The sequence below is a fragment of the Chrysochloris asiatica genome, unplaced genomic scaffold, assembly GCF_000296735.1.
Source record: "Chrysochloris asiatica unplaced genomic scaffold, ChrAsi1.0 scaffold00003, whole genome shotgun sequence".
Classification (NCBI taxonomy): Eukaryota; Metazoa; Chordata; class Mammalia; order Afrosoricida; family Chrysochloridae; genus Chrysochloris; species Chrysochloris asiatica.
In genome coordinates this window covers 2,221,963-2,235,847 of record NW_006408521.1, presented here as the reverse complement: position 1 = coordinate 2,235,847, position 13,885 = coordinate 2,221,963, and the positions used below count along the sequence as shown (strand labels likewise).

The 13,885-nt window shown below is 38.2% G+C and overlaps 1 protein-coding gene across 1 annotated transcript in view; it reads right to left on the bottom strand.

Annotated features, from left to right (window-relative positions):
- Nucleotides 1-3,563: 3,563 nt before the first annotated feature.
- LOC102826541 (cellular nucleic acid-binding protein-like) overlaps nt 3,564-13,885 on the bottom strand; it is a 92,829-nt gene continuing 82,507 nt past the window's right edge. Inside the window, exon 2 of the mRNA XM_006831428.1 lies at nt 3,564-3,970. Within this exon, the coding sequence (XP_006831491.1) occupies nt 3,564-3,970 (407 nt within the window). The remainder of the gene's footprint in view (nt 3,971-13,885) is intronic.

The window sequence follows — 13,885 nt, the reverse complement described above, 5'->3', positions numbered from 1 at the left end:
AGATGCATTTGAATTGTGGTGCTGGTAAGGAATGCTGAAAATAACATGCATGCACTGCCAGAAGAACCAACAAATCTATCTTTGGAAAAAAGTATAGGCAGAAGATTCCTTATAAGTGAAGATGTTGAGATTTTGTCTCTTACACTTTGTTTTTTGTTTTCTTTTTTAGAGAAAAGATAATATTTGATAATTCTTCATGCTGCTGGATCACTTTTTTAAAAAATGGGCATGAAGATGGAGCTCTCCTAGTTAGTTGGCAAGGTTATTTGTTTCTTGGACATGTCTAGTGTTTATCTGTGGCCTTAATACATAATTGAGTGTGTGTTTTGCTATTTTTTATGCTTTCTGATTGCCTCCAAGTAGGCGTGATCAGGATGTGGGATTATCTTTTCGCTCTTCTTATTGCTTAACTCAGAGTAACTTTCACAGGTGTTGTCTGCCTCCCTGGTGTATGGCAGTTGGTATTGGTTCTTGCCTGGATTTTGGTATTTTGTAGAATGTGATTGTATCTTGACTATAAGGCAGCAGTTGCTGTCTCTTCTTGTGTAATATAGGGAGAGAAAGAGTGCCCCGAATGTAAAAGGGGGGAGCATAAAACAGCAAAACAGCAACAGCAGAAACAAAACAAAACAAAAAACCACCTAAATAAATAAAACAAAAACTAGATTGGATACTGTAGTCTATAATCACAGAAAAGGGAGAGGAGGGAGAGAAGGAGGAGAAAAAAAATCTGTAGCCTAATATGAGTATGACTTTAACGTCCTCTTTCAGCTTCTTTTTTTTTTTTTGAAAAGGGAAGCAAAAACAAGATGAAGTTTTATTCATTAGACATAATTCATTGCAATACCTCCATTTAACTTTTCCCTCATCCCCTCAACCCATGAGGAAAAACAAAAACCAAAACCAAAAATCCTTGCCCATTTTTGTAGGGATGGGAAGCCTAACCAGGTATAAAATAAGAGATTGGTTTTCTTTCTAGCCCAGGTCTCCCTGCAAAGAAGGAATTCATTTCAAGTTAAGAATGCAGGTTTTTACCCAAAGGTGAAAGCTGCTCACTCCAAACCTCACTTTGACCAAACCATTCATGCATCAATGTGACATTCCAAACTAACAAGATGGGCCGTTGGTCTTTTTTAAAGACACTCAAGACAATGCTCTTTTCTGAAAATGTTTTTTTTTTTTTTAAAAAGGCACCTTAAAACCAAATTTCACAACAAAACATTAATTGCTGTATGAACTGCACATAGGGTCTTAGATTTCCTTATAAAACATACATACTTATGTTGCATTTGCTTAGTCATCAAGGTCAACACAAATTTTATCTTGCAAAGGAACACTTTGTGATCTGCTAGGATAGGTTCTTAATTATGTGTATCCAAAAGTCTCAAAACAAAACTATGTTGTACACAGGCAGAACAATGGAATGGTTGTGTAAAGAAAAACATTCCCCCTAATCAACACATAAAGAAAGCTATGTGTAACAAAGAAGAAAAAAAAAACTATTAATCAGAACTGGGGTGCCCTAAAAGAACCACAACAGATGTCATTTACTGCGTTTTGTGTTTTCTTATACAACACCAGAAACCATAGATGACGATGACCCCATGTATACTACCCTACCCCCAAATTATATTTAGCAGTGACACCCTCAATATTAAGTCTTTGAGTTTTAAACTATTAGTTTTACATAGTTGAAATGTGCACAGCACAGCTGAAACACCAATAAGTGACATACCATCACAAACCTACCAGAACTCCGTATGGAGGATGTAAAGCACACAATAGATCCAGGGTGAGAAATCAATGGCAGTGGAAGAGAAAACAAAGTTGGGGAAATATAAGCTAACTGTATTTAATTTAGTTAGGGAGGGAAAGGAGACTGGAGTGTGACGGGTACTTGGGGAGTTCTCATGCCCTTCAAGTTAAGTTAACCTTATAATAACTCATTTATAAAGTGAGCCAATTAAACCAGATCATTTCCAGGGTCCCTTTCAGAGCTTTAAAAAAAAAATAATAAAATAAAAACCCAAGGAATCCCAATTTTCCAGCTCCTTACAAAGCTCCCTCCTAAATTTGATAATACCCAAGACAGCAATAGTATTTAACAGTTCAAGATGAAAAACAGCAAAAGGGCACTCTAATGAATTATAAAGAAAATGAAATAATCTATAATCTTGTAGAACAATTAAATTGTGACACCAAAGTATTTGACCTTTTCAAGACCAAATTGTTTTGGAATATTCAATAATGGATGACATTTTGCATAAAATCAACATTTTTTGAGATAAAGTAGCTTTTGGTATAATTAGTGGGATGCATATGTCCTGATGGGGGGGGGATCTCTGTGTTGGATTGGTGGGATGAGGCCCATTCTTTCAGTTTCACAGCTATATAGGGCCCTACTACATGGCAGCATGCATTAAAAGTGGGATAGCATCTTCTCAGTAAACCCCAGAGGTGGAAAATGTAGGTGGGCAAACTATGTCCCATGGGTCACAAAAAGATTAAGCTCTGTTTCCTTATAATAGCAGTTTTTCTTTACTTACAAAATTACTGAGCTAGTAGAAAAAGAAAAGTCCAAACTATCAGCTTTCAGTCCTCCACATTCCCGTTTAATAGGACATTTTGTACTATGTATATCAAATGAAAATTTGAAACAAAAGAACTTTAGTCAAACTCCCCTTCCTCCTCCAGCTTTATTGGATAGTTTAAAATTACATTTCTATTTTCTAGGACTTCAGTTGCTTTTACCATCTAACTTTTAGAAACTGATTACAGCAAATGAAACACAGTTGTCTAAGTGATATAGCATACAAAAATAACATCTTGATTTCTGTGAAAGTGCATTTCTTTGCAATTCCTGAACAGCTCCAAATTATGGTAACTCTGAGCATTGATGTTTACTCTGGGTTTTAGATTTAGTCTTTGAAGAGAAAAAAAAAAAAAAGTGTGTTCTAAACCTTTGCCATCACCATGTGTATATCCAGCATCAACTCTGTGATGAAGTTGTTCCTTTTTAGACTTTTATCCTGGTATTTCTCTCTCATCGTCATTAACACGCATGTTTGTGTTTGTTTACTCCCACTCAATTGTATGTTCTATGTAGGGCCTGATATAGATGTTACTTGATGTTATTGACTAGCTACTGAGGTCAGACAATCCAAGGCCATCATTATGCTAAAATTAAAGTTACTTACAGAAGTTCATAGACACTTCCAGAATTGTTTTACCTCCTACATGGGAACGTTTCAAGAAACCCAGAACGGGCTTAATGGTCTGACTCTTCCCATTCATTAATCCCTTATTCACCAGTGGCACGGAAAGGGGGTTCTTTAACAAAGCATTATACATAACACCTCTACCAAACTAAACATAAACTTTTTTTTGTAGTTAAATGTAGAAAGTCTATTTTTTTTCCCCACCCCTTTCCTCTATTTACACAGCAAGTAAAGCTCACTGGCCTGGAAGTAGCCTCTATCTGCCAACCTTTGGCCAGTGAAGAGGATTCAGAGAAAAGAATACAACCATCAATCAGAAAAAGGAGGGGCGACCAAGGAAAAGAATTAAGCCGTAGCCTCAATTGTGCATTCCCGTGCAAGGTGCCCTGACTCGCCACAGCAGTAGCAGTTGACTTCACTTGTCTTGCTGCAGTTGATGGCTACATGACCAGTCTCACCACACCTATAACACTTCACTTTGGTGCCGTCTTTCTGAATATGTCCAAATTCTCCACAAGAATAGCACTGGTGCTCATCAGCGTGGTCACAGTCACGAGCCAGATGGCCTGGTTTGCCACAGTTGTACCAACACTGCTGTCGCTCTCTCTTGTGCTCCTTGCAGTCCTTGGCAATGTGACCACCTCTACCGCAGTTATAGCAGGCTTCATCCTCCTGAAGATCACAATCCTTGGCAAGATGACCAGACTCAACACAGCGATAACAGATGTCTGTGGGGTCACTATGGGTTGGAACTGACTCAATGGCACTTAAAAACAACAACATAATAATAATCAGATCTTGTTGAGCCCCTCATGTTTAAAATAGCATGGACTGCCAGAAGAACCAACAAATCTGTCTTGGAAAAAGTATAGCCAAGAGAGGTGGGGCTTGATGGCAGATAGGGAGGAGGTGCAGTGATGTTCGCTGTCAGCAATACCACAGAATACCAGGTGAAGCAGGTTCAGGGCAGGTCTCCAAAACTCTGAACCACATAGGTAGAAATAGTTATAAAGTTTGAAGGCTTATAGATACTGGAACTGGTAGCGGAAGTAAGAAATCACGTACTTTTGAATCTGCCGGGCTCAGCGGCCTGGAGCCAACTTGGGTGAGACCAAACGACAAGACCAAGCAGGGGAGCAGATCCATCATGGAATAATGCTGCGGGAACCTCAGAGCAACGGTGGACAATACACTTTGCCGGTTTTGCTTTGTTCTTATCTTTTTTCTTTTGATATCTGTTCATTGGCCCCCCCACTGTTTGCACACCTCCATTCTGTTGACTAGAGGGGGTGCCTGAATGAGTGGACACTCCCCACCCCCACCACTGGTGGGCTTTTCTGCCATGCATACACACAGATACTCTCAGCACAAGAGCCAGCCCTGAACTGTTTTTTAATAGGGAAAGGGCCAGAACAATGGGTGTGGAGAGGGAAAGAGAGTTTAAAAACAAAACAGGCTGAAAATTAAATCCCGAGGTGCAGTATGACAACCAACAGTGGCATCTGGAAATTTATCAGGTGGCCTTGAAGGCAAGAAGCTGAGTGGAAGGACCCTGAAAATAAACAACCGCTACCTTGCGAGCCGCCTTCCCGGTGCCTGCGTCCGAGTCTCCGCCGCTGCAGACCAACTCAGGTGCCCAAGAAGACCTAACTGCAGCCATGAGCATCACTGACTTCAGTGGTTGGTATGTAAATTTTAATAATAGTGGTATTAACTATTCTTCCTTATAAGTGTATGGTTATTATCCTATCACAGACATTGTTGTATTTAAAGTTAAATCTTGAAATCTTCTTTCTAATGATGAGTGCTATGTCATTCCTCTTCAATTTGCCATTCTTGGCATAGTAAACCACATGATTTTGGATTTGAAACACCCAGTACCAGTCTATTTCAGCTCACTAATGTCTAGGATGGAGTCCTTGTATGGCTCTGTAGGATAAGCACTGGGCTGCTAACCACAATACTGGTGGTTCAAGCCCATTAGCCTTTCCTTGATAACCCTATACAGGGTCGCCGTGAGTTAGAACTGACTCGATGGCACTTAACATCCATAGCGATACCTGGGATATTGGTCATCATGCTTCCATTTCATTTTTGACATCTTTTAGTTTTCCTAGATTTATGCTTCACGCATCTCATGTTCCAATTATTAATGGGTGTTTGTAGTTGTTTCTCCTCATTTTGAGTTGTGCCCCATCAGCAAATTAAATTTCCAAAATCTTTATTCTATTCACATTATTATGGTTAACTGTAGTTTGAGGAGGCAGCTCTACAACCTTGTGTGTCACCTTTTGAGTGCCTTCCAGCCTGAGGGGCGCATCCTCCAGCATTATATTTGACAATGCTCTGCTTCTAGTTACAAGGTTTTCAGTGGCTAAGCATTTATAAGTTGTCTGTCCCTCCTTCTTCTTAGTCTGTCTTAGTCTGGAAGCTCCCCTGAAACCTGTCCACTCAGGGTGATCCTGCTGTTATTTCAAATACCAATGTTATAACATCATAACAGCACACAAGACAACCTGACAGACGAATGGTGGAGTGGGAAATGGATAATCTGCAATCTAGGCTCCAGGAAGACCTCACTACATTCATTAGGTCATGTAGGGGAGTTTCTGCTCCCTTGGGAGAAGGCTGGTGGTAACTGTCAAAAGAGCCAGGGTCTGTACAAGACTGAGAAGTGACTGCCTGGGAGGAGAGGTCCCAAGGGGCCAGCTTTGCTCTACCTCACAGCTTCCTGCCGGAAGCAGACTTTGTTGTTGTCATTAGGTGTCATCAAGTAGAGAATGACTCACAGCAACCCTATGAACAACAAAACAAAACACTGCCCAGTCCAGCGCAGTCCTCCCACTTACTGCTATGTTTGAGCTCTTTGTTGCTCCCATTGTGGCAATCCATCTCATTGAGGGTTTTCCTCCTGTTCATGTACCCTTTACTTTACCAAGCATGATGCCCATCTCCAGGGACTGATACCTCCTGATAAATGTTCAAAGCATATGAGATAAAATCTCTCAGTTCTTGTTTCTGAGGAGCATTCTAGCTTTACTTCTTTTAATACAGATTTGTTCATTCTCTTGGCAGCCCATTGAATATTCAATATTTTATGTAAATACCATAATTCAAATGAATAGATTCTTCTATGATCTGCTTTATTCATTACCCAGTTTTCACCTGTATATGTGGTGATTGAAAATCCCTTGCCTTGGGTTAAGTGCACCTTAGCCCTCAAAGTGACATATTCATTTTCTAACACTTTAAAGGAGTTTTTTACAGATTAGGCCAATAAAATATTTCCTTCAATTTCTTGATCATTGCTTCCATAGATGTTGATTATGGACCCAAGTAAAATGAAATGATTGACAACTTCAAAATGGTCTCCATTTTCCATGCCTAATCCTTTTCAAATTATTTAGTGTACTTATTAGGGATGGTTTCTGATACAGAGCCATGCCTGGCAATGCCAATCTTGTTTTGTCAAATAAATCTTGTAACCAGATAAGAGGGTTTGGCATGAAATTGCTCTATAGGAAAGGAATGGAGGCATTCTGTGTCCTCTATGAAAACTGATTCATAATAATCTTTTATTTTGTGTTGTTGTTTGTTGTTATGTGCCGTGGAGTCGGTACCGACTCATAGCGACCCTGTACAGGGTTTCCGAGGCTGTAAATCTTTACAGGAGCAGAAATTTAAGTAGCTATATCCTATCATTCTAGGTAAATAGCCTAGAAAACTTATCTTAACTTTTCATGACTTGACTTTCTTATATCAAAAGATTATAGCAAGAGTAAATGACACAGTGCATGTAAAACTAGCATGCTTCACTTGACCCATTATGTTGTTGTTAAGTGCTGCTGAGTAGGTTCCAGCCCCATAGCGACCCTGTATTGAGTTTCCAAGGGGGATTGGTGAGTTTCAACTGCTGACCTTTTGGTTCAAACCAACTTTGCAGTCCAGTGCATTAACCCACAGGGCAAATTCTTAATTGGAATATTGACAGGGGTACAGAAGTGGGATATGAAGCAAGGAGATTCTGACTAGTTCTTCTCTCATAACCAAATTTATCATATTCCAAATTCTTGATTTTATGATTCAAATATATCCCCCTTAACCCATGAATGGAAACTACTTATATAACATTATGATAGCCTCATAAAACTTTCAGTTCCAACAACTATACATCTATATGAACATGTTCACCTACTCTACAACTTTCCATCTCCAAAAAAGATCATATTCATGAAGTTAACATAATTTTCCAAGTCTGTCCAGTGTCCAGTGATTCTTTCTGTATCCAAGTTATGAAACTTATTATGAAAGCCTTGATCCCCTTGTAATAGCATTAGTGAAGTTCAAAACTCTATCCTGCAGCAAAGTTCTTCTTGCTGAGAGGCTGGAATTGATTGAAGTCAATGGGAGCTGGGTATGAGTAAAGGACAGCAGCCTTTCCTCTCTGATAAAGTTCCTTCTATTTTTCTCCACCTGAGGAGTTTCTTTTCCTCTTTCATCTTAAGGCAGACACATTGAATACTGATGAGGTAAGACTTCAACCAACTTCAATGATTAATTTTTTGGACAACTCATTTGGATTTCAAACACACAGTCTGTATTTTCTGCAGGGTTAGGTAATCTGCCAGAAATAATAGGTTTTCTTTCTGCAAAAAGAATGAGTCAGTGAATTGCATCAGAGCTCTGTCATTTGCATTATTGTGATATGACTTGTCTTTTTTTAAATACTCCAACTCCATTTTTATGAAGTCTGGTTTTGGAGCTTTTATTAGATAGTAAAAAGATTAAATCAAGTATCATTTAAGAAAGCAGAAAACAAAAAAGGGAGCCATTATGAATTCCTTTTATGAGGGAGCTTCAAAAAGTTCTTGCAAAGTTCTTAGAATTAAAAGATAATGGAGTTTTCCCAGGAATTTTCTGAAGCCCTCGCATATATAAATTCAGACTCAGAGTTCTGTCTTAAATCTTCATCACCTTTCAGGATATAGAGAAAGGCATGCACAGATTCCACAAGATTATGTCAAAGACAGTAATCGCTGTGAACAATTTTCTCAACATTTAAGAAGAAAGTTTCAGAAATGTTCTCTTTTGCTACAGACCACATGCAATTCAGTGAAAGCATATTATTTAAAATAGTGAAAATATAAGAATAAATTAAAAATTAATCTGCATTTGGTCTCATAGTTAACAGAATAGGCATGTTGTTTATTTGGGGAGGGAAGAAAAAGAAGCAGAGAACTAGGGGAGGGCAAAAATAATTGATTAAATTTGTTAGATTCATAGACTTTTGAAATTATTCTAGCTGATCAAATTATGATATATATTATTTGAACACAAACTAATTTTGTGAACTTTTTTTTAGATGTAAATGGTCTATTATTTTCCCTAGTTTTAAAGACAATGGAATTAAGGTGCTTTATTAACAGAGCCAGCTCTGGCTTCTATTATTTCATATATTGAGAATGCAGAAAACATACTTTAATTGACTATTGAGAATAATGTTGCACAGTTGTCACAGACTGAATTGTGTCCCCAAAAATTTGTGTCAACTTTGTTGTTGTTAAGTACCACTATGTCAGTTAGAATTCATAGAGATGCTGTATAGGGTTTCTGAGGACAGGCTGATGGGTTTGAACCACCAAACTTGTGGTTATCCATCCACTGCTTATCCTTCAGCGTCATATTGTTGTTGTTGTTAGGTGTCACTGAGTTGGTACCGACCCATAGTGACCCTATGCACAGCAGAACTAAACACTGCCCAATCCTGGGCCAACCTCATTACTGTTGCCATGCTTGAGTCCATCGATGCTGCCACTTGGTCAGTCTATCTCGTTGGTGGTCTTCAACTTTTTCTCTGACCCTCCACCTTACCAAACATGATATCCTTCTCCAGTGACTGGTCCCTCCTGACAATATGTCCAAAGTATAAGAGACAAAGTTTGGCCATCTTGGCCTCTAAGGAGCACTCTGGCTGCACTTCTTCCAAAATGGATCTATTGGTTCTTTTGGCAGCCCATGGCACTTTCAGTATTCTCCTCCAACACCGTAACTCAAATGCATCAATTCTTCTACGTTCTTCCTTATTCACTGTCCAGCATATGAGGTTATTGAAAACACCATGGCTTGCACCATAGCAGACCATAATTCCCAGTATTGTGTGGTTGTCCTGCATTTTGTGATCTTATGTAATCATCCTCTATTTTGTCATGTGTTATAAATTCTAGCCTCTATATGTATTATAGGATAAACACTGCACTGCTATTCATAAGGTCAGTAGTTCAAATCCACCAGCTGCTCTGTGGAAGAGAGATGAGGCTTTCTGCTCCTATGAAGATTTACAGCCTCAGGAACTCTGTACAAGGTCACTATGAATCCATATCATTCAATGGTAGTGAGTGTGGCTTGTTTCTTTATAGTAATGGATGCCTAGTGGCATTGTGGATTAGATGTTGCACTGCTAACAGCTAAGTCAGTGTTTCAAATCTATTAGTCACTACCACCCAAAAGAAGAATAGGGAGTGGAGAGCATCCTTTGGACCCAGGATTGCTATACTGAGAGCCTCCAGATCCAAGGAAAGATTGATGCCAGGACAGATGGAGATCTTCAATGGAACACCAGGCCCACAGATGCTGAAAGGAGACAAGGACCTTCTTTCAGAGTCAAAAGAGAAAGAAAGATTTCCACTAGGGCTAGTGCCCTGAAGTCAGATTTGCATCCTCCTAAACTGTGACAGAATGTATTTCTGTTGCTGAAAGCCATCCACTAATAATATTTCTGTTATAGCAGCACTAGATAATTACTCTTCGAATAAAATCATTCTCTATTGAATTTACATAATGACTTAAATGGCTATTTCTCAGCAATGGAGTTTTCTGAAGTAGTAATTTGGGAGACTGTTGTTGTTGTTAGATGCCATCAAATCAGTGCTGGCTCATAGTGACCCTATGCACAGCAGAACAAAACACTGCCCAATCCTGGACCAACCTCACTACTGTTGCCACGCATGAGCCCAATACACTGCCACTTTGCCAATCCGTCTCGTTGGAAGTCTTCCTCTTTTTCTCTGACCATCCGCCTTACCAAACATCATATCCTTCTCCAGTGACTGGTCCCTTCTGAGAATATTTCCAAAGTATGAGAGATGAAGTTTGGCCATCCTGGCTTCCAAGGAGCACTCTGGCTGCACTTCTTCCAACACACATCTGTTGGTTCTTTTGTCAGTCCATGACACTTTCAATATTCTCCTCCAACACCATAACTCAGATACATCAATTCTTCTTTGCTCTCCCTTACTCACTGTCCAGCTTTCGCATGCATATGAGGTTACTGAAAATACCATGGCTTGGGTCAGGAGCACCTTAGTCCTCAAGCTGACATCTTTGCTCTTCAACACTTTAAAAGATCTTGTGCAGCAAATGTGCCTAATGCAATAATACGTTATTCAATTTCTTGACTGCTGCTTCCATGAGTGTTGATGGTGATCCAAGAAGAATGAAATCCTTGACAACTTCAATCTTTTCTCCATTGATAAGAATGTTGTTCATTGATCCAGTGGTGAGGATTTATGTTTTCTTTAAGTTGAGATGCAATTTGGGAGGCAGCAACTTCTAATTAACATATGTATGTACTTTAAGGAAAAAAGCATTCCTTGATTCTATTTCCAAATCTCCCTCCATGCTTACCTTTATTTCACCTCCTCCATAAAGCTTTCTGTGATTTTCCTAATACTCAATGTCAATTTTTCATGTGAAGGCCACATATCTTGATGATGTATCTTTTTTTAGTTTGTACCATATCATGCTACAAACTATTATATGAAACTGCATAATATGTTTCATCTAAACATTTCCAGCAATAGCAACTCAATCATTGTGTAGTAAGATAGAATGAGTTCAAGAAATATGTGTACAGTTAGTAATTACAATGCATCTATCATGATTCCAGATAACTTTATAGAAAAGTCAGAATTTATTTTGTATCTATTCATGTGTTTACCATTTCTGGTGCTCTTAATGATTTTAATGTAGATCCCAATTTCCATCTTGCATGATTTTCCTAAAATATATTGCTATATGGTGCAAAGGGTTATCATTGGAATATTAGTTGCTATACATATGCTTACCACCTAATGCTCTTCATTTTTGAGATCACCTGGCTTTTGCTCTAAAATGATGTGACTTAGGGCATACTTCCAAGAGTTATATTCATTTCTAAATATGTCTCTCTGTATAGGAAATTAAAATAAATAGAGGCAAAAAGTAGCTTGTAATTCTCTGTCCTACTCTTTAATTCTGATGCATCCTGGTAGCATAGTGGATTATAAGTGGATGCTAACTGCAAGGACAATAGTTCAAATCTACCAGTCATCCCATGAGAGAAAGATGAGGCTTTTTGCTCCTGTATATATTTATAGTGCCAGAAGCCCTCTACAGGTCACTAAGAATCAGAAACAAGTTGGTGGCACACAACTACCACCACTACTCTGTACTTCTGCCTCTTCCTGCCTGATAAATGCTCAAATCATTTACTTCATATATTTTTTATATAAATTTAAATTTCCAAAAAGTATCATTGCCATTATACAAATTATAGTGCTTATTTTGAATCATTTAATTTACTTTTCTTTATCATTTCAGATTTTTTTTTTTCACTTAAAAAGAATATTGAACAGCAAATTACTAAGAGACTGGTACCTATATTTGCAAGAAACTAAAGTCACTTTTCTCTTAAGAATATTTGTCCAGAGGACAGATCTTCCAATGTGAAGTGAGGGGTTTAAGAAATCACTGTTAATGCCCTCTGCGATGTCCTCTCTTTTGTCAACATGGTTGAAGTTGATCACATGGATTCGCCTGTGATTTCACATTTCAAGGTCTGCAATATAGTATTTCATCATTTCTGATTTAGTAGGCATTTATCTACATTTAATGATGACAGATTCTGAAAGCATGCTTTTTTCAATTTTTCCAAAATATTGATTAGCACATATATTTTTCACCACACTTGTCTGAAATTCACACAGTACATTAACTCATTAATGATGTCTCCTATAAATAATAACAATATAAATCATTTGGACTCCCAAGGATAATTTGCACACTCCAGTCAGATTTGGTCTCCATTTGTAACTTAAAATTCCCAGATAGTGCATATTTTTGTGCATATTTCATCATAATTTTCTGGTACTTATTTACTCATTCAGAGTCCTAGTATTGCACTGTGGGTTAATGCGATAGACTGCAAAGTTGTTTGAACTGCAAGGTCTGTGGTTCTAGCTTACAAGCTGCTCCTCGGAAACCCTATACAGGGTTGCTATGGGTAGGAACCAACTCGATGGCACTTAACAACAACAATTTACTCACTCAACAAATATTGATTACCTACTCCTTGTTGGTTAATGCACTGGGCTGCAAAGTCCACTTGAACTGGAAGGCTTGCAGTTCAAGTTTACCAGCTGCTCTTCAGAATCCCTATACGGTGTTGCTATGAGTTGGAATCCGACTCTATGACACTTAACAACAACAATAACAACATGATCAGCACTATGTTGAGGTAATAAATGGGGTAAAGGAAAACAGAGCATAGAATATCAGATGTAAAAGAACAGCATTAAATATAGAACAGTGTTTAACCGAATTTGCCAAACCATGTATAGGAGAACTATTGACAGAGAGAACTCTCACACAATATAAATGAGAACAGCATTCCACATATACATACATTTGTTTAACTAACACATACTGAACACGTCTGTGCTTGAGGACACTTGTTATTCTATTTTAAAACTAAGATTATCATTAACAGCTTAATGAGAAATTAGAAGTATCAAAATAACACTGAACCCAACTTGAAAGGATTCCTTGGCCTAAATCAGGACAGACATCCTGGTGTGACGCTGTAGGTTAATGCACTGGCTTGCAAAGTCTGTTTGAACCACAAAATTGGCAGTTCAAGCTCACTAGCTGCTCCTTGTAAACTCTATACAGGGTCATTATGGGTCAGAATCGACTTGGTAGCACTTAACAACAACAAATCAGGACAACTTGAAGATAAAAATTATTTTTTTTAATTACAATATATTAAAATATGTATTTCATCATTTTAAAATAATAATAACTCACAAACTCATTTTCTCTGAAAACAGATAAATCAGAGTCAAAAGTCAAGCATTTACACTGACTTCCCTCTAATAAATAAATGGTTGTTGTTGTTATTGTGTGCCGTGGAGTCGGTTCTGACTTATAGCGACCCTGTACAGGGTTACCGAGGCTGTAAATCTTTACGGGAGCCAAAAGCCTCATCTTTCTCCCGCGGAACAGCTGGTAGTTTCAAACTGCTGATCTTAAGGTTCACAGCCCGATTTGTAACCACTACACTACCAGAGCTCCCTAATAAATGGTAGATGAGACAAAATTCTTTGTTATAGAAGAAGTCTAGCTAATACAGATAGCAGTATAAAATTAATAAATACTTTGTGCAAACCACTAGTGAAATAACTAATATTTGCAATGTTTCTCATTAGTCTTGAACTCTACTAGGGGAAACATTGTTGGGACCTTTATAATAGAAAGATCTGGCTAGACTTCCTTAATACACTGATCAATCTTCCTCTTGTTGATAAATGCCATCTAGTTGGTTCTGACTCACAGTGACTATGTATAGGATT